The sequence below is a fragment of the Centropristis striata genome, chromosome 16 (assembly GCF_030273125.1).
Source record: "Centropristis striata isolate RG_2023a ecotype Rhode Island chromosome 16, C.striata_1.0, whole genome shotgun sequence".
Classification (NCBI taxonomy): Eukaryota; Metazoa; Chordata; class Actinopteri; order Perciformes; family Serranidae; genus Centropristis; species Centropristis striata.
This window is the reverse complement of record NC_081532.1, coordinates 13,955,096-13,978,887: the sequence shown is the minus strand read 5'-3', so window position 1 is coordinate 13,978,887 and position 23,792 is coordinate 13,955,096. Positions and strand designations below refer to the sequence as shown.

General features: G+C 40.6%; 1 protein-coding gene across 1 annotated transcript in view; it reads left to right on the top strand.

Moving 5' to 3' along the window:
* Window positions 1-23,792, top strand: part of LOC131988057 (AT-rich interactive domain-containing protein 1B-like) — a 147,463-nt gene that overhangs the window by 91,181 nt on the left and 32,490 nt on the right. The window contains exons 4-6 of the mRNA XM_059353062.1: window positions 6,629-6,715; window positions 11,210-11,389; window positions 22,091-22,412. Coding sequence (XP_059209045.1) covers window positions 6,637-6,715; window positions 11,210-11,389; window positions 22,091-22,412 — 581 coding nt within the window. The 5' untranslated portion in view covers window positions 6,629-6,636. The remainder of the gene's footprint in view (window positions 1-6,628; window positions 6,716-11,209; window positions 11,390-22,090; window positions 22,413-23,792) is intronic.

The window sequence follows — 23,792 nt, the reverse complement described above, 5'->3', positions numbered from 1 at the left end:
AAAATGTGTATTGGGTTTTTACCGAAGGAGCATTATCTCCAAAAAAGCAATGAACTCCCATTACTTTTGGCCCTACTGCCTTGTATCATGAGCAAAGAGTAGAAAATAGATCTGCTCGCTAAATGCCTTTTTACAAAGAGGAAATTACAGTTGTTTGACTTTTTCAGCACAATTTCCAAAAGAGCATTCTCGTCTTCCTGTTCGCTCTTGTTCTTCATGCAGCAGGTCCCGTTTTTCTAAAACTCCGACATGATCAGAAGGATCTTTAAAGCAGTGATCTCTGATAGGTCGGTGAGGAGAAGAAAATACATTTGCACAGCTGCACTAATGAATGAGTCGTGTCTAAAGACCTGCCATCACAAATCACAGGTTATATTGGTACTTAATCGGATTCTTTCAGGATAAAAGCATCGAGTCGGAAAGTATAGTTCTATTACAATCAGTGGTGGAATGTAACTAAGTACATTTACTCAAGTACTTAAGCACAGCTGAAGTATTTGAGTAGGTACCATTTTGTGTACCTTTATTCTTCTACTCCACTACATTTTGAGGCATATATTGTACTTTTTACTGCACTACATTAAGCTGACAGCTTTTGTTACTTTTCAGGTCAAGATTTAACAAGAAAAAAATTATACATTTTGAGTGATTTAACCTTTTTTTTAATTAAACCTCATAACAGTATATTAAGTAGTTAAAATGAGCCCTGCTTACATAAATGCATCAATACAAATAATCAAATAATATATTTAAATATATAGCAGTCTGAGTGGGTCCATTCTGCATAATAAGTACTTTTACTTTTGATACTTTAAGTACATTTTGATGCTGATACTTTTGTACTTTTACTCACGTAAGTTTTGAATGCAGGACTTTAACATGTAGTGGAGTAGTTTCACAGTATTGGTACTTTTACTTATAAGGAATCTGAATACATTTTTCACCACTGACTATAATTAATTAAAAGATAAAAGCATATCGCTGCTAATCTGCTGCTACGTATACAACTAAATGCATATGGATGTAAGTGGTAGGGATATTTTATTTGTGTATGTTTATATGTTTGTGCTCAGCTGGGTGCTTGTGGAGGTGTAAATTGCCCGTGGTAATGACAGCGGAAGAAGATGCCGGCTGAGGGACAGCGAGATATTGCCATGCCACTGATGGCCACATGTGCTAATTGTGTTATAGAGCACCTATGGGAGCACTAGCAGTATAAGGAACACACACAAAGAGATCTAAACACTGGAACAAAGACACATTCACACATGCAAACATACACAGTTAATGACTGTGGGGGTGTTTTTTTTTTCTTTTCTTGTGATCAATTCGCACAACAGTATATTTTTTTGAAATGTTCTTGTGATGAGCACTTTCACACAGATTTTTTTCTGGAACAAGGTCAGTTTTTCTCAGCGTTCACACCACAAATTAAGGCTTCAACCAATCATGCTGAGTTGTATACTAATGAGGATTACAAACCAACAACACAGAGGCTTCACAGTCCAAACAGAGACGACAAACTTTATTACCCCTTTCAAACTTGACAAAGGCAGCGCTTACCACATCCACTCCTTCTCTTCTTACATTTCACAATAAAAGCCCAAGACGTACACACTGCAACTGTTTACCAGAGGGAATTCAAAATCACTCAGAGCAATTCACTGAAGGAAACTCATTAAAACAGCTTACAGTAGCTCCGGCTAAACAACAACTGACCTCAGACAGACTGCCAGACGCTGCTCTGGGTCAATACGATCCTAGTAGTTTGGCTTGAAAAATGAGTTGCCACAAATCTATTTAAACCTTTTATTGAATAAGTGTTAAAATGATGCAAATGTGCATATCTGCTGGTAAGTTTCTATAAAAAAACATTTGCATTAGAGAGTTTTGCATTTTCATGTTGGCAACAAGATACCAGAATGATGATAATTATTATTACACTTAATTCAGACTTGTATAGAAAATCAAACACTGACACAGATCTTAATACATGAAATCATATGTAACCACTGAGACAAAGCCTCAGACATTTTCAACACAATTTCAGATTTTTTTATTTACAGAAAGAAACGCATCAAAAGTGCACATTTCCATTAAGTACATATTTACAGCCAGACGCTTACAAATGGATCGAGACAAATATTAAATCACACTCAAATACACCAACCAGAGGAAGATGACCTGGATGTTGGAAAAAATTTCCTTACCACTTATTTGTTTTACATTTTCATTCACAGCGAGCAAAGACGGTCCTTTTTTCTTTGGACAGGGAAAGATATACAGTCAGCTCCTGCTGACATTTAGCTCTCCTCGCTCTCTCTCAGCAGCACTGCACGTCAAAGATTCAGCATATGAATTATTAATGGTACGGATTAAACGTGCCAGGACTCACTGCGGAGCCTGTTTGTTTTATTTGGACGTAATTATTTAATGGCACCTTGTTAAAAATGATAGTGAGGAGAGGAGAGGAGAGGGGAAGGCGAGGCAGGAAGGGAAGAGGAGAAAATGTGGGAAGAAGCTTTGTTTGGACAGTAATTGGTAGTGAAATAATTACCAGTGCTCCAAGTTTTACTCGTTCATTGCAGAGACAGAGGGAAGGCGGGGTGAGGCCTTGTCACACTCAACTTTCCCTCCACTCCTCTCTCATCTGTTTTTCAATTTCCTCTTTCTCAATGAGGATCTCTCTATCTTGTCTTTCTTTTTTTTCCCCACCTTGTCCTCACACACACATGCACAAACGCACACTCATATGTTTTTGCATTAATCTCATCTCTGGTGACAATTTACATGGGTCTGTGGAGAGACTAGTGGAGCGTGGAGGGCACTGGTCCCCATTTGTACCTTCATAGTGCACACACATACACACATACACATACAGTAGGAGCTGCTGCCACCACCACTCTGCCATCCAAACAAACAGAGTCTGACAGCATAGCCGGTGCCTGGCATGCATCCCTGCACACACACAAAGACACGCATACACACTCAAAGGCCTTTAACGTAGGGTCGACTTCCGTAGTTTAAACGTTCAGTAAACTCCTGCTAGCATACTTCATTCTCACTACTCATCCACCCATTTAAACTCGTGCTGCAGCTAAATCTGTCCCTCTGGCAACAAGTGGCCATGACCCTCTACAAGAGGCCTTAGGCTCCTCGAAGCAGACACATAAACACATAAAGAGCACAGTGTAGTGTTAATAAACAGAAACAAGCACATAGCTGTATACGTGCTGCTGGACGTGACGAGTACATTTAAGAGTCCTGTCGTAGGTATCAAGCTACTTGTACATGAGTGCTGTTATTTTCATGACTACTAACTACTTTATATATACTGTATATATTTATATTACTTTACTGTGCTGCATTCCAGCTACTGTAAATCAGATTTACATTTACATTTAAAAACACAAAAACATATGTCCTGAAGTGAGAGAGAAAAATTCTGGTGATCCATTTTCTAAGTCTGATCTGATTTTATTTTCTCTCCTGTGTTTATGACTTAATAACAGGTGGGGGGAAAATCATTTTTGCCAGGGTACTCTCTCTAAGTTCCTTGATTTTGTTTTTTAATTTGTGAAACGAGGGTAAAAACTTGCCAGGTGAAAAATAAAGTTTTGCCAGGATAAAGTTACACAAGGCACATTGTACATTGTGTGTGAGCAAGTTATGTAACATCACTGCAGGCCAGCCATTAGGAATTATAGACAGGGGCACAAGATTTTCCACATTGGGTCCCTCATCCTCACCCACCCACACAGCCCTAGCTCTAATACCAACAAGGGCAATTTCACACAGCAGAGGTGGTGACCACAATGAAGTGCAAGTGTCAAGATTGCACATTTTCCCATTTTCACTGTAACAGTGTGGGGTGGGTATCAGATGACCAGTCTAACAATAAATATATCCATCACTTAAATACATATACAGGCATAATTCAGTTAGTAAATTGTTGTAATCGATCCCATGTAATGGTCAGCTAAAAACTTTCAACCTATAAAGCACCAAGCAGGCTTTGGACCAAAGTCATTTGTACCCTTGACGACTGTCTTATGTACATTGTGTTTGCAAGTGGTGCACTTCAGCCTCTTGTGGCCAAAATAGGTATTACAACAACAAACGCTTGCTTGACGGTGATCCTGATTTTAGAAAATAAGAAAATCACCTGATAAAACTTTTTCTCACTTGTTATTACACATGAAAAAAGTAACCTAATAAAATGACCCTGACTATACCTTTTACCTTGGACTTGAAAAGATTACTCTGGTATAACGTTTTCCCTCCATTCATAAATACAGGAAAGAAAACATTTTAAAAATGTTTTTTATTTTTATTTTGTTTGTCCCCAACTCTTAGGGCTTCTATTTGAACTCCATGTAAATATGTAAATCATTTAAAATTTGCTCCCACTTGACCAACATTAAAATTTTAATTACATGTTAGTACATCATTGATAATAAATCGTTTATGATACATATATATCACCATAAACATTCTGAAATGGGCCATTGTGCATAATGAGTATGTTAACAGTTTCCTAACAATTGTCTAGTTTTACTTTCTTGCTCATAATGTGGTGTGTTTAAAAAATTGTATTGCTACTTTTACTCCAGTAATGAGTGTTTTGTTCAGCATAAAAGCACGTAGCTGGTGTGTCTCCTGTTATCTCAAGGTTTCTTCAACGTTTGCACTCTGACGTTTCCCCTTCCCTCCACCACATGGTGACAGACTAATCGAATATTCCCTCTTTGAAGCAGCGCCGCTGGATCTATTCATGTGTGAGGCGGGGGGTCTGTGTGTGTGTATGTGTGTGTAAATATTTCAGCACATAGCCTATGTGCCTTTGTGCTCTTACGTGTGTTTCAGTGTGTTTATTTACACTTGTTTGTCCAATTACTTTTACATCTGTGTGTATGCATGTGTGTGTGTGTGTGTGTGTGTGAGAGAGCTTGTGCATGTGTGAGTTACTGTGTAGGCAGCCGAGTGTATGGAAATGTTGTTTATGCAGTTTTATGCAAAGCAATTATGTTGACTTAATTGGGTTTGTTTATGTGGAGAGAGTGCCACCTCCAGTCATGTATTACTGCTGCCGTGCATGGACAGACACATCACACACACACACACACACACACACACACACACATACACACACACTTCTCACGCTCTCTATTGCGTGATTGAATAATGTGAAGTGTTTCCTTTATAATAAAGGATTTATATTCACTGTGAGTTTTAAGGACACTGTAGGAAAACATTTTGTTAATACATCACTCCAGCAGTACTTCATTGCATCCTGAGTAAACGATTTTGACTCCTGGCACATACTCCTATTTCTATAGACGTCAAATCATATACCGTAATTGTAGAAATACGTAGTGACAATCATCACTGAACATGTACATTTGAATAACGTCAACATTTCTTGTGTGTTCGGGCATGCTGCATTTCATTTACATTAAACTTAAGCACTGAATTTCCTTTTTTCCTCCACAGCAAAGTACAACCAGTGTAGTTTGAAAAGAAATAAACCACTTTTCTACTCGCCTTTCCCTCTCCTCATTGTCTCAGGTCTGAATCCAAAGATAAAAGGTTAATTTGCCATCTCTCTCCTTCCTCTGGGCCAAATCAATCCGCCATAGTCTCTGTCTGCCATTGTCCTAATCAGACCCTCAACTCACTATTGGATTTCAATGGAACAGGCGCAGCCCAAAGACCTGCACAACCACCTAATCAATGACCCTCAAACTGCTCCGTTTTTTTTTTATAGGGGATCGCTCTGGTTTTAATGCTTACACAAGGAAGTGGCACAGGGTCCGATGACTTGATATGTCCTCTGGAAGTGCATTTGCCATTTAGCAAATAGTGAATCACAAACAACTTCATGTAGAGTGATTGTGCTGAGCTCACAGTGTCTGTAAATTTGGCATCAAATCCCTTGAAACTCCAGAAATACGTCTAGGGCAACTTCGGTCAAAATAAAACCTGTTCGTGTGCATACGCAAACTCTCAGGAACTCTTTGAGGGAATTTCTTTCAACGATGAACAAAGGTCAAAGGTCACTGATCATGACATAATTTCAAACAAAAGTATAATAGGATATAATGATGAAGTGGTGACATGCTATACCAAAAAGGTCAAATGTCAACTTCCATGCGACCTCATAATGATCTGCAAAAACACATTTCTGGCCATTATTCAAAACTATAACTGAGGAACAGGAGCAGTGATTGTAACCATATTTAATTTGATTGAATACTGGATTGGCAACATTAGAATACAACCACTATTTTTATTACAGAACACTTTTTGAACAGGGTAACTTCTGTGCCATTGATGCAGAAATGCAGAAAGAAAGACATAAGTGGTCCTTCAGTGCTTTATTGTTTCAACAGTTCCTGCAATTCCCTTCCATTTTCAAGCAAGGCAGACAGAAGCAAATATAAATACATTTTCGATTGACCTTGCTTCCATGAAAAGGAGGGATTTCAATTCATGCAAAACGGTTTCTTTCAATTTCTTTCTGACAGCTTTTGTTACAACCTGTTGAACCATTCTAACTCTGAAGTGTGTCAAGTCGGTGCAGCGTCAAGTAGATGTCTAAATGTCTTGACTTCATGTTGCTCTGCAGGTTCTGCCATGGCCCCACAGAGCTCTGGGAATGGACCAGAAGGAGCCCACCCGCCAATCACCCGCTCACCTATGGCTCAGGAGAAAGGTATGTGTATATGTGTGTCTTCCAATGGCCAGCAGCATTTGGTGGCATTTGGCCTTGAAGGTGAAGGTCAGAGGTTCATGTTTGAAAACTGCAATGCTATGTGTGTTTGAACCTGGTCTCACAGGAATCCATGAAATAGCCACGGATTCGCTTAACTCAAAATCCGTGGAATAGCCACGGAATAACTCAAATTTCCGTGAAACTGACACGGATTTTGCTACGATGCCAGTTAATGACAGTCATATCCCGTGGCTGTTCCATAGATATTTTTTCCTATTGGTTTGTTCCAAGTCACGTGACTTTCAAGGTCCCGGCGGTCAGAACAAAAAACATGGTGGACAGTTCTCTCATTTTTAGTGAAAGAATCAATATTTTGACTTTCCTGTATAGTTCCTGCATAAAAATGGATTTTGATCACATTTCTAGCGAGAAAAATATGTTTTATTTTCTAAATATTCACTCAGTGAATGTACATAATCACTTTGTATGTTGGAATAGCCACGGGATATGACTGTCATTAACTTGCATTGTAGCGAAATCCGTGTCAGTTTCACGGAAATTTGAGTGATTCCGTGGCTATTCCACGGATTTTGAGTTAAGTGAATCCGTGGCTATTTCACGGATTCCTGTGAGACCATGTTGGTGTGTTTACAGTGGTGGAATGTAACTAAGTACATTTACTCAAGTACTGTACTTAAGTATAATTTTGAGGTATGTGTACTTCACTTGTGTATTTCCATTTTATGTAACTTTATACTTCTACTCCACTACATTTTGAGGGAAATATTGTACTGTTTCCTCCACTACATTTAGCTGACAGCTTTAGTTACTTTTCAAGTTGAGATTTAACATTGAAAACATGATATATTTGAAGTGACTAGACATTTTATTAAATTAAACCACATAACAGTATATTTAGTGCTAAGAATGAGCCATGGCTTGAGAAAATAAACCACTGCTTACAAAATTGCATCAATTATAATATTCTAATAATATATTTGAAATATATTTGACAATGTGAGTGCAGCCGTTCTGCATAATGAGTACTTTTACTTTTGATACTTTAAGTACATTTTGATGCTGATACTTTTGTACTTTAGTTATGAATGCAGGACTTTTACTTGTAGTGGAGTAATTTCACAGTTGGGTATTAGTACTTTTACTTAAGTAAGGGATCTGAATACTTTATCCACCACTTTGTGTTTATGACATGAATTTGTTGATAGTGGTACTTTTTTTGCTATTACTTGGCTAGATGGGGCAGTTAAAACATTACAAACCACTGATTAAAAAAAACAAGACATGGAGAAAACCTGATACCTGGACCTGGTACCAAAAGTGAGTCTAGATGAGACGAGTCGAGCTGACCCATGCAGTTGAAACGCAGCATTAGTGGCGAACACACTCATCCTTAGGGGACCCAATGCATACCCTGTTGTCTCTGTATTCGTGCAACTATAAGAAAACCAGATTGTACATCACACATTAAAAGAGGCTGCAAAGTCAAACTTTCTTTTTCCACACCAATGAGGGAGGGCATGGAGAGTAAAGATCATAAGAAAGAAAAACAGAGATAGTATGTTAACAAAGCTCAGTGGTTGTAATGAAAGGTTTTCTGAGGGAGACTTGGAGCAAAAGATGTTAGCACAAAAAATGTAAACAAAGAATACGGCTAGTTTGGCTCAGTGCACAACTTTGTTTTTCTGTCTTCTCCTGTACCAAAATGAGTTCCTTCAGCAAACATACCGCCCACTTTACGCCTTTCATATTTCTCTGCATCTGTGACTTCAGATTCCGATTTTTAATAAAACATTAAAAAAAAAGAAAAAAGAATAATAGGCAAGGGAGACCACTTGTTTTGTTGAGAATAAAGAAATAAACTGAATTCCCGTTTGAATGCAACAAATATATATGAACATAATAAACAAACTCCTAATTAAACTTACAGTAAACCCTGAGATTACACTAGAAACAGCAGCTGTAGGTGCTTTTTGAAAACTGACAGACCTGGGAGCCCTTTTTAAAAACATACTGGATCAAATGATAGTTATTATAGTTGAGGCTGAGCAGGTTCACTCACACAAGCACTCATAGACACAAGGTTTTAGCATCATGCGTCATAATTTTCCAACATAGGTCGTGGGAAAACCGTGGTTTTAGTAAATATGTACCAGTAAACATTCAGTCAGCTTATCCTTGACTTAGTCCAAGTCAGAGTGTGTGTTATTTTGTTAGAGCCACTTCAGCTTTGCCCACAACTTGTTGCCAAAGGCTTGTAACATGAATGCTAACCCACAAGCCACATGCGCCTGCCAAACGGGAAATTGTTTCCAGCAATTATGGCCACTTCTCGAGTATTGCTAAAAACAGCAGAATTGAGAATTAGAATGACAAAAAAAAATAGCATCCACACAACATTGCAAAAAAAAAAACAACCTCTGAAAGGATGTAACCTTAATGGAATGACTGTGATGCACCCTCTCTATCTCCCACCTAAGAGCAGTTAACATCACTGAGAGACAGAGGGAGTGGATGGATGAAGACAGAGAGAGAGAGAGAGAAAGAGAGGCACTGTAAAAGGTTATTTCCCAACATGATGAAATCAAGCTGGAGATTTAATGCTGCTCTCTAATGCCTGTAAACCTAGAGCCCTCCCCAGCCCAGTCCAGTAAAACACAGTGCCGGTTAACAGGGCTGGTTGTTGTTTACGCTGTTTTCCTAGGAAGGATTAACCCCCCCCCCCATCTCCACCCGTCCCTCCCTAACACACACGCCCCACTTTGCTCAAGTGCCTTCCTCCCTAAGAGCCTCTCTCCACTCTTCATTTCCATAAATCCGCTGAATGTCCCTTTTTTCCCCCCCACTGTCTCTCGCGTGCTTCGCCGGCTGCCTGTTGTTGTTGTCCGGCTGAGAGCTTCATTCGCTTTGCCAGAAAGAGAGAAAGGTTTATGTTTGTGTGTGTGTGTGTGTGTGTGTGTGTGTGGAGAGAGGGAGCGGGAACGAAGCAGCGAGAGAGAAATCCTTGAATGTGTTATTTGCTTTTAGCACTGTCTGCACAATGTTCCTCTCCCCATCCATTTTCCAGGCAATTTAAAGTGCGATATTACACACTGTAATTTTTTTCTCCTCCTCTCCAGAATCCCCTTACCCTAATGGAAGCAAAACATTACAATAATGTCCTCGCTCCTTAAACCCAGCACTCGCAGCCTAAGCACTTTCAGGCCCCAATCGCTCTTTCCCTCCGTTGCTCTGTCTTTCCCTCCCACACACACTTTCTCTCTCACTGCCTCTCTCTTTCTCTCTCTGTCTTGGCCTCCGTCTCTTTTCCTGCACACGCACAAAAACACACACATAGGGCGTTTATTGCTCTCTTTCTCCGTTATCTCCCCCCACACACTCAGAAACACAAATATGTACACACATGTATGTGCACACAGGCATATAGCGGATACACACATAGCATTTTTAAACTTTTATCTCCCTCCTCTCCCCTCACATTTTCTCTTGCTCTCTTAGCAGAAACAAGGAATTATACAAGTGTCAACTTGCACTTTCCAACTCCGTCGTTTCCCTAAACCCCAAACACACTAAAGAGTCGGTCTGTGCGCGGTCATTCAACAAAGCGGATGGCTATCAAAGTTTACAGTCGAGCAGACCCAATCCATTTACACCTAATCTGCTATACTGAGCCCCTTTCTAACACACACACACACACACACACACACACGCACACACACCCACACACCCTCATCTTTTTCCCTCAATGGCCATCCAGCGACCTTTCCTCATTCGTGGTGGATTGGGAGACCTTTCTGTGGGTTTTTAAAAAACGAACGGGCGGCTTGAAAGAGCGAAACCCAGGCGAAGATCGCTCCAAATGTCAATTTGAATGGTGGAGGCGAGTTTGGGCCTGAGAGGCTTTGACACGTCTATTGACAGAACGGCTTAGAATAACATAGTAGCCATGGTCAAATTGCTGGCTTATTCTGTGAAGAGCGGAGCACAAGTTTGGCCTTTTTTCCTATCACACACCCCTGCACACAGACACAGAATCAGCTTCTGCAGGCATGTGTCCATCTTTTAAACCAGGCATACACTTGACCCCGTGCTTTTTCCCACCGATAAAGTTCACTAAACATTTTGTGTGTGTGTTTATTTATGCTCAGGGTTCCTTTTACATGTCAGCCTGTCCTTTTTGTGCATGTTTTGTCAAACACCCGCTCCCTGCTGTTTTCATCACTGATGTGTATCTACGAGTAACAGGAGTCAATGCCAAGTTAAAAGATTAGGGCTTTCATCTAAAGGACGGCTCTCTTTACACGAGGAAATTGAATGGATATCCCCATTTGTTGAGCGGGAGAATGATCGCACCCACTCTCGCTCAATCCCTCAGTCAATATTTGATTTCATGAGCAGGTACATTCACTCTTAAAGAACTCTTTGGCATTTTATAAGCAAAGTGTTTGCTTTTCTTGTGTATTCATGTTTTTTCAGGGTTCATCTCCAACATGCAGAGGAACCAGGCGAGCTCTCAGTTTGCTTCTCCTCAGTCTGGGCCTCCTATGTCCCCCCACCCCTCCCCTGGAGGTCCACTGTATCCTGGGATGGGTCCCTACTCCCAGAGCGGCCCTTCAGGCCCCTATGGACCTCAAGGATCACAGTACGGACATCAAGGTTAGAGCCTGTTTGTTTTGAATTTGTTGAAGATTGGCCCACTGATTCATGAACTGAAACTCACATTAAAGGCCCGGCTACAAACCTGGAACATGTTAGAGCTATTCATGTAAGAGCTATTCTTCCTGTTTCCTCCATGTCATTACCTCCCCCTGGTATTTTGTTGTCAGGATTACACATTATTTAGATGTAAAACCCCTCAAAGAGGGAGAAAAAGCTATCTGAGCTAACAAGCTCGCTAACTGCTCCTGTCACTCGTTCTTGCTGGTCACTAAAAAAAAAAAATAGTTTTGCACTTACTACCATTTAAATGATAAATTGATAGTTAATAAATATTAATATTAAATTAAAATTTGACTGTTATTAAACAACTCAATAATAGGTAATACTTTTTACTAATTATTAGTAATCATCTTATTGATTTTTTAACAGTCTATTGTTGCACACTTACACAATATACAATAAGTGTTTTTAATGATTACCAAATATTTCTAAGCATGTAAGAAATAATTTGTAACACATCTATAAACATTACATAGACAGATAGTCCAGATATTTATAACACTTTGTCAATGATAATTACTGTTTTGTTAACCATCTACAAACATTATTTGGATGATATTACAAAGTTGCAACAAATGCCTATAATGAAATAAAAAAGGCTCATTGTTTGTTCACAGAGAATAATCAAACTATTGTTTATAGATGCTTTAAGAAAGTATTTATTAACCATTTAACATGGTATTATCATCATCAGTGGAAACTTTATAATATTATCAAAATAATGTTTATGGATGGTTTATAAACATTTAGTTTTCAATTAGAAATACTTAATATAGTATGTAATGGTATTATGTGTGCAACGATTAACTTTTAAATAGCATTAATTATAGCACTACTAATAATAAGTACATTTATGGTCATGTAATTGTTTGTTAAGTATAAAATAATTGAACTGAAGTTTAATAAAGTATTGATTTACCATGTATTAATGATGGTTATTATAAAGTGTAGAACTCTACGCATGAATTCATGTGGACTTACTTTACACTGATAAAAAAATTAACAAATCTCATTGAAATCACTTAATTTCACTGAGAAGGTTTTCTTTTTTAGTGTGGCCAGGCCTTAACAATAATACAGTATTTTCATTAATAATCGCATTTGATGTTTTTTATTTGATGTAATACATTCATTCCAGATACATTGTTAACAGGACAAAGTCAGAAGGAGTTCGAAATATTTCTTATATTTCCTCTTTTCTCATCTTATACATATCTCAATGTATATTGCTATTGAGATAATGCTACATTATGTGTTGACTGAAGTGTTCGCTGAGAGCACTTTAGCCAACTATTTATTGAATCAATTGAAGACACAAAAGGCTGATGGATGATGTCTTGGTAGGTAATTTGAGCATTAAGTCTTCCCTACGTTTCAGTGTATTCCTTGAGGCAGGAGTGTTAACATGACACTATAATGTTAATATGAGTCGTTGGTGCCAGATTCAGCAAAACTACATAAAGCTTCTTCTGTCACTCTTTGTCTGCACCAAAATATGTAACTTCCAGGCCAAGGTTTAACTATTCATAACCAAAACAGAAGTTAGATTTTTCCCACAAGCTATGACTCCTTTCAAACTTAACGATGAATTAATAAATATGAAAACCACTAACTTGACTGTTGACTTTAGCCTGACACCAGTTTTGTGGAAGAGCTTCTGCTTTCTGGAGTTTTGAATACGGCGTTAATCATTCATTCAGAGGGAGTCTGGACTCAGTTGGAAAAGCCACATTTGTCTTTTTGATGACTGTTGGCCCCCATTTCGCAGTCACACTGGGCCTTGACATCAGTGTCATTGGTTTCAAAGAGTGTGCTAATGAGGAATACAAAAAGACTCATTTTGAAAGACATATCCATCCTCTGTTTCTGTCTCTAACTCTATCTCTTTCCATCACACACATATACACACACACAGATACAGTCTTCTCTCCTCCTGTGTGGTGGGTCTCACTGCGGGCATTAAAAGCTCAGCTTTCTGAGGTTGCGACTCTCAGAATATTCATGAAACACTTGAGCTTTGGACGGACCTCCTGGCCCTCCTCATGATAAGATTATGAGGTAGCTCCAGACTGACAAGGCAGACTGACACATTGTGAAGTTTATCCACTGAATGATGATGTCTGATCCTGTCAGTGTTTTCATATAAGCCTCACAGAAAAAGGGCCAGTGTGTTTTTTCAAAGTCTTTGGAAGAAAACAGAAGTGTCTGGTCCTTGTCATCCTAGTTATAATTGTGGATATTGTATTGTATTGTATGTCAGGTTTGCAGAAGAATATCTCAAACTTCCCCGAATGCTAAATCCTGGACCGAGAATAGGGACTTCTAAAAAAGTTACAACACTTTCCATGAGATTGGGACTGTCACGTCTTAAAAGCGCACAGTCTTTTCTTCTAATGAGACATTTATTGTTTTTGACATATTTAAATTCACCAGCCATTCATGTATATTGTCTGTCATGTATTTACAACAAGATGACTGCAAAAGATTTGTGTTTTATCTCACAAACAAAGAGGGAAACCTTCACTCCGAGGAGGAAGCTTTTTGTACCGAACTGCACAGCATTGAAACAAAAGGCTTCAAACATTAGTAAATTCACAGATTCACAACTGTTGAACTTTTCAAAAGAAAAGAATCTCAGGAGTTTAAAAGTGTATTGCTTCACATTTTAATATATGTGGTTAATGGCAGAATTAAAGAAGTACTGCACAACATGGTATTTTGAGCTATAAAATGAATTATATGACAAATCTTGACATTCCTTAGCAAATTCGTTCAAATCAAAAATCATTATTTCATGTGTTGAAAACAGGTGAACTCTGTTTTAAAAAATCCCTTAAAGGCATAGTATGCTGGAATTGTGGTTTACTATTAGTACACAACATTCAAACTTCATCTCAAAGAAAATGAAAGCAAACCCAAAGATTCACTCTCGTTTTGAAAATAATTTTTCTACTTGTTGTTTCACCTCACAATATATTTTCATAGCTTCTTGCCCAAAGGTTGATGCACAGAAACACCCCCTAACACAGCAAAATAGGAGGAAAAAGAAAGGAAAATACAGCAGAGGACAGGGTCTCTGCAGATACAGATGCCACACATTTTATTACTTTTGAGGCTATACATGGTATTAAAAGGAAATTCTGCATATTATACCTTTAACCTTGCAAGGCCAATGCTGACCAGTTGGTTGATTTATCTGTGTCATGCAATTTAAGGTTTTAAGCCCGGCCAACTTTTCTGCTATTTTAACATGTCACTGCAGTTGTTCCAGTGTTTGTTAGCTAATCTAAAAACCATCTGGTTAAAGTCCAACATTTCTGTCTGTTCCATAATAACCATTGGGATATTATTGGCTTCTGAACAATAGTCTTTGGTTCAGTTTACTACAGTATTTACTGTAGGACTGTTTGAAGAGACATTTGGTAAATCAGTCACACCAACCATCAATCCAAGCTCTTTCAGATACTCGAGAGAAAAAAAGAAGAAAAAACAAACAAATCACAGATTCCCAGAAATCTTGGAAAAAACTTTGGATCTCTGTCTGTAATTAAGCATTCTCCGCTCGCTTGTTTTCTCCATCGTACGACTCCTGGCCATCCAACAAACGTTGACATCTGCTGTTGTACTTCGTTTTCTGCCTTTGGCGACACACCAGACGAAACATTATGGTATTTTTTTGGTAAATGTGTGTTTTAATGTGTCACCTTGATAAATGCGCCCATCCGTGCGTGTGTTTTTCCCAAAATTGCGTCCTCTCCCTCGCATTTGTTAATGTTGATTAATAGCCCTAATGCATTTGGTATTTGGTCTCCCTTCTCCACCCACTCTTATCTCTTAATGTGACTTTGGCTGGGCTGACAGCCCAGTAAGCAGACAGAAAAAGAGAAATAAAGTAAGCAGAGAGCGACAGCGAGGCGGACTAGCCTGGAAGAGGCTCGGGAGGCAGATGAGCGTGAAATCTCACTCGGATGACAGGAGAGATGTTCCCATCAGAAATGGAAAGAACAGCTCAGGCTCCCGTCTTCTCATCACACAGTGTATATATATATATTGATGTATGTATACTCTCATTCAAATTTAATACACTTGCGGCTGACCTGCATCTGTCCTGTATTTGCACTCTAGGATCTTTTCAGACAGCAACTACCTAGAAAAGTGGCGCTTCTTGAGAGGCTACAGTTATATCTCTGCATACATTAAAGAACAAAACGAATAAAAATGTTAAAATATCTTAATACTACCTGCTGGATCTATATTTCCCAGTTAACCAGGTACATTCAGCTAAAATCTAAATTGTGGTTTGTGACAATTTTGTATTATTTCACATTATACAACGCTTTGCTTCTAATACTTTGTCAAACCCATCAATGAGAGTAGAATACTTGATTGGACAGTGCTTTGGTGGATCTTGCATTGCGGCAAACATTAAGCCACATCAACCTTTTTTTGCCAGACCACCCAGCCATCAACCTCAGTTGGTAGATGATCCTCCTATCATCTACCATCATCACCTAGATGGTCCTCCACTGATCGGAAGGTCGGTGGCCCTGACCATGGCAGCCTACATGTCAAAGTATCCTTGGGCAAGATACTGAATCCAAAATGACTCCCGATGCTGCGTTCATCGGTGTGTGAATGAATTCCCAATGGTGGCAGGTGTCACCAATGTGCCCTGTTAGCCTCGGCCACCAGCATGAATGTGAGTGTGAACGGGTGAATGAGCACAGTCTGTAGTGTAAAGCGCTTTGGATAAAAGCTAGATATAAGTGCAGTTCATTTGAAGGAACATTCTGCACATTATCCACACTTCCAACGCAATGTAAAAAAATAGTGCAATGGCCCCTTGTAACTGGTGGATTTCCCTCATATTTCCATACTTTTTAGCACATATTGTCCTCATACAGAAATCATTGAAACACGAAATGGGAAAATTACTCCCAACACCGTCTATACTGGAAAGTATTCATATGGGGACATTGCCAGTGTCCCAGTTCTTGAAGAGTCCATCAGGGGCTTGTTAAGGGTGAACAGGGCAGACAGCTGCTGGTCTTTGTTCTTAATGACAGCTCCATCTGCTTCCCTTCCCTCTCCCTAGCGCACTAACAAATTAGCCAGCCATTAGCCAACACAGAAACGCACTCCAAGTTTCAGAACTCTGCTCTGCTGTTTTTCTTGGCCTGTCCGCCTATGCTGGGAGAACCCAACTCATAAGTCGTGTGTGACACAAAATTTCCGGCAATCATGCTTGCCACACACGGACCGAAGCTAACAGTTTATATCTCACCAAAGAACATAAAAACTGTCTGGGTTTGTGTGAGGAAAAGCTGCGCCGCTGCTCTTTTAGCAGGGGCAAACGACTGTAGTGCATCTTGTGTAACCGACTACATAATCCCCTTCAACATACATTTATGGTGATACATGAGACTGCAGGAGGATGTGGCCCCTCTACAAACACTGCTAAAATATTTAGTACTTATTTCCAGAGATCTTTGATTAGATAAGTCTGCTTCCTCGACCGTAACCAAAGCCTTTCTTCCACGTTGATGCACAGTCGAAACATGCCAAAGCTTTCCCCTCTTTGCTGCTTTCTCACAGTCTAAATGAAAGCTCTTACAGTGAGTGGATTGTCCAGTATTTCCCCAAAAAATATTTATGCTGCCTCATTTAAAAGCCCTCTTCATCCAAAGTTAAACTGATCTTGTACTGCGCATTGATATCAGGCTCCACAGGACTCAAATAACTCCAACAGCTGTTTTCAAGACGTGCACTTGGACATGGTACAGAGCCAGCATGTTGAGAACAGTGGACACACAGACAGACGGAGGAGGAGGATATCAGGCCATTACAGGAAAGAGATTTGGAGTCTGTCTCCGCTCCGCTCTCTCTCCCACCCATTGCATACTGTAGCTCTCTCCACCATGCCCCCACCGCCCCTCACCCCCACCCCCCTCCAGGGGTTAAGCACTCGCTGGTAATGACCATGCTTCAGACAGCACTTTTAAGCCTTGGTGCCTTGCTGGAGTGGCGGTGTAATTCAGCCAAAAAAGCCAGCGCCTGGGGGAGGGAGTGGAGTTTTTCGGAGGAAATTGACAGTGTGTGGAGCTCTGGAGCCCCAAGGCGCACCCCATCCCTGCTTAGGCTCAGACGCCCTGCCGGGGAAGGTGCTGAGGTGGCTGGGAGAGGATGTGGGAGCCTCGGGCAAGAGAAGACGCTGCAAAAAAACCCAGAGTCCTACGTGTATACTGCAGTCTTAAAACTGTTAAAAGCAATTTAAGAAATCCGTATTGAGATTATCAATCTCTCTGAACTGACCTGCCTAATTTCAAGATAATTAACTGTTGAAAAAGAAAGAAATTTGGTTTTCTGTTAAATGATGTTATACTTAACACTACTGAATGACACTGGGAAAAAGAGGTTTATACTGAGGTTTAGTACGTAACTCCTGGGCACGTTGGAATGAAATGAGTACCAGAGTGTCTTATTCAACACACTTTATTTCTTTCTTGCCCACCTCCTCAACAGAAACTAAAACTCCTCCAACCACTAGCATATCCACAAAAAAAGTAAAAGAGAAAAATGCTGTTATTCATTTCTTTTATTTGTGTTCATCCACATGTGGACACGGACAGTCTGCCCTGCTCTTGTCCTTGGCAGCTCAAGCATGCAGCCATGTAATCTGCGTTCCACTCCTTATTGATGGAGTTCGCAGATCCGCAGGGCTCGTTGGTGCACCATCATACCTTACTCCACCGTAGCCAGGAGAATGACTGCCTCGGCTGTTAGCATTGGACGGTCCAGTCTGCTGAGGAAGCAGTAGACGGTAATCTGCTCGGTCACACTCCAGCTCTCCCGCGGGACTGCAGGGATTAAACCCGGCGCAGGATATAGCGTCCCCCGAATGCGTGACCATGCCGGGAATTTCCATGTAATTGTGAACGAAGCACCATGAGCTCTCCTTCTCCCTTCTCCTCCCCTCCATCGCGCTATAAATACCACCAAGATTTCCCAAAGGCACCAAGTGCCCGAGAAGCAGGCAGGAAACCAAGACTGAGCCACAAGGACGTAAGAAGGGACAAATAAGAAATGACATCCTTCTTGTCCTCTTTTCCTCTTGTCCCTCCCTTATTGGTTTCCAGAGTAGTGGGTAGCATGTAAAGTAGGCGAGGTAGCTGACACACTTCTGTGCACATATAGTAATGCTAACATGAAAATAATATTAGCAGAAAATGCCTTGTCCTGGCCTGTTTAGGAACAGGAAGTGAGATTTCTGAGTGCTTAGATTGTGTTTTCAAAGTAAGGTTATAATTGTTTTCACTTTTCCATTTTAGTTTAGTTTGGTTTTAGTTGTCAGCGTGTGTTTGCTACTTTTAGCTTGTGAAGGTTTTTCAGATACACAAATCTGTGTTCACCTCCTATTTGAAGATAACTGGAAGTTAGGAGGGAGTGTTAAAAACTTATCTTAACTGTTCTGTCCGATTCAGATTCTTGCTCTGCAGAACTACACTTTTAAAGGACCAGCGTTTCGGATTTAGAGGCCTCTTAATATAATATTAATCCTTACGTTTTCATTAGTATATAGACCAATTATTTGTGCTCAAACATTGACAATGCCGGTTCCAAAAAGAAAAACGGACTGTCAATTAGAACACTGTGATCAGGAAGAAAACAATTTGGCAAAAAAGTCGACTTCTCACAGGATTTTTTAAAGGATTTTACTACTGAAATGCAGTCTCGATATTATAACAACTTGTCACTCATAGGCAAGTATAAAAAAATGTATGTGTAAATGTCTAAAATGATAATGTAATTTATATGTTTAGAAATTAAGACTTTGATCTGATGCAACCGACATGCCTGCACAATCGTGTGTGATGCTAGAGTGACGTATTCTGATAAGAGGTAAAAAAGAGAAAGATGTATAAGAATTGGTGTCTTTTCATTACCTTATAGTGAGCACTGCCATTTTCTTACAGTAGCCATGAATGGACAGGCATTACCTGAAGGCCACCATAGGTTCTTTAGGTTCTCTAGGTTTGTTAGCGGAGAGGTATTCATTTGGTTACAATCTTTAATCTCACCATTAGATGCCACACAATCCTACACACTGCACCTTTAAGTCCACAGCAGCTAATACACATCTTCAACTTTTATAAATATAACACCATATGCGATCAATTTAGACATAAACTAAATTTATAACAACACTATATGTGCAAATTTGACATAATAGATGTGTTTTATACTCATTTCTATTTTGTCTTCTCCCTCCGTAATGACCCAACTTTCTCATCTGATGTAATCTGCATAGCGCTTCCGAAGCCTTAGAAAATCATGAATGACTCTCACAAAAACACCTAGAATTTCAGGGTTGAGCTCTCAGTCATTTTAAAAAGTGGGTTAGTACGCTATCTGTCCTTGAAGAAGCGCTCTGGCGCAGCACCAATCCTTCAGGAAGTGAATCATTCTTGTCAGGACGGAGCAAGACTCCCATCGGAAAGCTTAGCATTAACCCAGTCCCACAGCTACTCTGTCTTTCCTTTGTCAGCCGAGGCAAACATAGCCCACAACTAGAACATTTTGAATGGTAGTACATCAAGACCGATAAGTTCTTTCAATGCAGCGTGTCGACTTAATGACATGTCGACTTTTTTCAACACAAACCTCTTCAGTTAGATTTGGCTTCGAATCTCATCCCTCCCAGTAAAGTTGAATACAGTCTCATGGAAACTTCCAGACACTCACTCCCACTTCTGGGGCTTTTGGCCAGATTGTCCAAATGGGACTGTGTGATATAAACAACTCCCCGGGAGGTGTGCTGAAGCCTCAGTCTGTCACAAGGGCCAAAAACCACAAAGAGTCCGCCCAGGCTATTGAGAATGTATGGCAGGCAGCCATGACATGGGGCTCAACAGCTGTCCAAAGAGGGCTGAGAGAGGTCGCTGACTGTGGCCTTGTTCATCTGCAGCAAACCGTCCACCCGAGCCGAGAGGAAGGAAGCTACAGGGCACCGTTCCCAGGATTTTCCACCAGGCAGTCGCTTACGAGTGGAAGAAACATGGAAATGTGTCTTTCACTGGTTGCAGGGTCTCTGAAGTATTATATATGCATTCACACAGACAAGCAGATGGACACACACACACATACACACATGTACTGTGCACCATACGTATCCTCCTGTGTTCGTTAGCAGACATCCTTTCTTCCTGAACGCTTCCCTATTATAGCCCCAAAACCCTTGACAGGTGTCAGCCGTACTCAGCTCACCGGCTCACCAAAGCCTCCCCAGAAATAATCCGCTTCTTCTTTTCCCATCTCCCACAGTAGATTTCATCACAATTTCTGGACAAATTCAACCGAAGCTGCTGACTTTTATGGGAAAGACTTTTATTTTGATTCAATATAAATCCTATCTTGGGGCTTGGTGGGGCAGGAGTTTTTCCCCCCATACCCTCTGTGTCTATCCGTCTTCCACTCTTTCCGCCCCTACCCTTGCTGCTTCCTCCCGCTCTCTCCCTCTGTTGGACTCGCAGGCTTATGTCATGTGGAAAGTGTCTTCACTGAAGCAGCTCGAGGACACTGTGAAGCCATTTCCATTTTCGGAGCCGTTTTTTTTCTTTCCTATCTTGTGGAATATTGTCATTCAACTTTCCCTCATTTGAGCGTGCGGAAAAGCCTTCAGGTTTTAAAGGGACTTGATCCCCTTTTCCAGACATATTCTCAGAGGATTAAGCAGTGAGGCCCAACTAAAGCACCCTTAATCAAATCAAAATAAATAGCCCCCTTCACAATGGAGGATGCCACATATTCCTTTATATCTTGCAGGGGATTTTACCAGGAAGGGAATATCACTGTGGAAAGGGCTCAGTGCTTGGAGTGGGAATACAATGTGATTTGCTGTGTTTGTGGGAGTGAAATGCACTTACATGTACAGTAGGTGTGCTTTAGTGTGCCTAAATGTATGTACATGTTGTCTTTGACAGCATGGTGATTCTCTTTCAGCTCTTATTGCAGCTGGTGTTGGAGTCGAGCTTGGCTTTTAGAGCCAAAATGGAGGGGTTTAAGTGTGCCTTAGGAAAGCTTCTGGCATCGCGGCCGTATGGCACTCCAGGGCAGCAAGAAAGCATTTACTGCAGATTAGAGCTCCTCTCAAGTGTTTCACAAAGTCAGCCTTAAGCTTGACAATTGTTCCCAGGGCCATCCAGCAACCTGCAGCTGTGAAAAATGTCACCACACCACACCCCATATATTTTTTTCAGCCTCCACTGGAGGTTAAAGAGGTTATGAATCAGAATTTAGTTTTACACTTTACATTCCTCATTCCTCATCTGTCACAAGATGTTTTCCTTGATGGATGAAATTGTTGTATGTGTCACTGTTGTAGGTATAAGGTTATCAGCTGACAAGCCCTTGATAAACTCCATTTCTCTCAAATGAAGTGATTCATAGCACCCATCTACGACTACAGTATTTCACAGCAGCCATTTTGTGTCATTCTCATAAGCAGTCTATCAAATTCAAGTGGGAACTTAAATGTCTCAAGTGACAGCCAGCCATGTTTTACCTTCTGAGTGACATTGTCTGTGTAATTCTGACATTTTTAATGAGGTAGGCTCATTCACATGTGTCGTCTTCTTCCAGGTAACTATCCTCGTCCCTCCAACTACAGTGGTCCTGCCAGTACCAGCTACAGCGGCCCCGGTCCCGGCATGACCAACAGTCTGGGAATGAATGCTAGCAGCCCCATGCACGGCCAGGGGCCCGGCCAGCCCATACCTGTAGGACGCGGCCACGGCCCAAGCAGCCAGAACAGGGTGTACCCACCCATGGCTCCAAGCTCCCCTAGCATGCCCCAGCCAGCTGGGCCTGGGATGGGCCCTCCTTCTTTGGGTAGCTCTAACCGCAAGGCCCAGGAGGCAGCAGCAGCTGCCATGCCGGGATCTGCCAACTCAACACACAACAGGTGAGAGCGCAGCAAGACTCAGCTCTAATTTCTTCAGTAAATCTTTTCGAGGTTAACATGTGTTTCTGTTTTGCTTTGTTTGACTTTTCACCTAAGTTTGTGCACATACAGTTTGTGCTGCCTTGTTTCTAATCAGTTTTATTGTATTTTCTATTTTTATGCATGCTTGAACCATCATATTAGAAAAGCTGATTAGAAAAAACTAAATTCTATAATACTTACTCTACTGGGCAAAAAAAGTTTTTACACTCACTTGAAGTTGTTTTTGTCTTTGTCAAAAAAGAGTTAATGTGCTTAATGGGATATGAAAACACTTTTGCTGTATAAATTACAATGTAGCATCAGATCTCCTAGGATAATGCATTCATTTGTCTTGAAACATGGCCAGTGCCTGCTGACATGAAAGAACAATTGAAACATGCCCAATTGAACCAAATTCTGTGTATAATTTATAATGTATATGCACAGATAATTAATTGCAGCCTCTTCTATGCCATAATTGCCCTAAAAGTTATCTCAACAAAAGAAAAAGAATGGTGTAAAAAATCTTTATATATTAGATATTCTGTTCAAACAGAAATGGCCCAGAACTCCTGTGCCTATTTTATTTCACCTGGAAGTAGTGGTATGCTAAAATTAGAGGCCAGAAAGCATCTCTATCTTACATCACTCTTTCTGCAGGGTTGTCTGTGGGGAGGTGTGCTGAAAAGCACCACAGAGACTTTCTGTGCCACAGAGTTTGTCTTTTTTTTTTCTCCAAGAATCTTTTCAGACGTGAAGGAAAGAGTAGTTCTCAGGGGTTCCACGCTTCTATGAGCCATTTGCAGAGCTATCCCTATTTTCACACATCTCATAAAGTGCCTGACATTTTGATAGCTGGCACTATACACCAAGTGCCATTTGTTGCAGAAAGAGAGATATTGGCCTGTGAGCAGACTGTATGGCTTGAATACTGCACTGTCAAAACATAAAAGAAGAAAAAGCAAACCACCGGTTTAACTGTGAAAACACCAGAGACAGGGGTGACACCAAGCACCTTATCGCAAATACAAAGCACTTTGATGCTATAATGGTATATGAGTTAAGGGATATTATTTTTCCATCAGACACACACAGCTTTGAATATATGAGTGTTTGTAGCGTTGGAGACCAGGGCTGTTGTGGGATTGTGTGGGCAGTAAACTTTTGCTGAACCCTGCCGGGGGAACTTGTGGAAACATGGCCGTCTGCTGAGAGGAAGGGTGGATTTCTGCGCTTCCTCCAATCGGTGCAGGTTTTGCCTAACAATGCATCGTGGGAGCAGTCTCGCCAGCGTTCTGCAGGCTGAAGTGGCAGATTAACATTTGTCAGTGTTCATTCTCATTTCTGACGATGCATGAG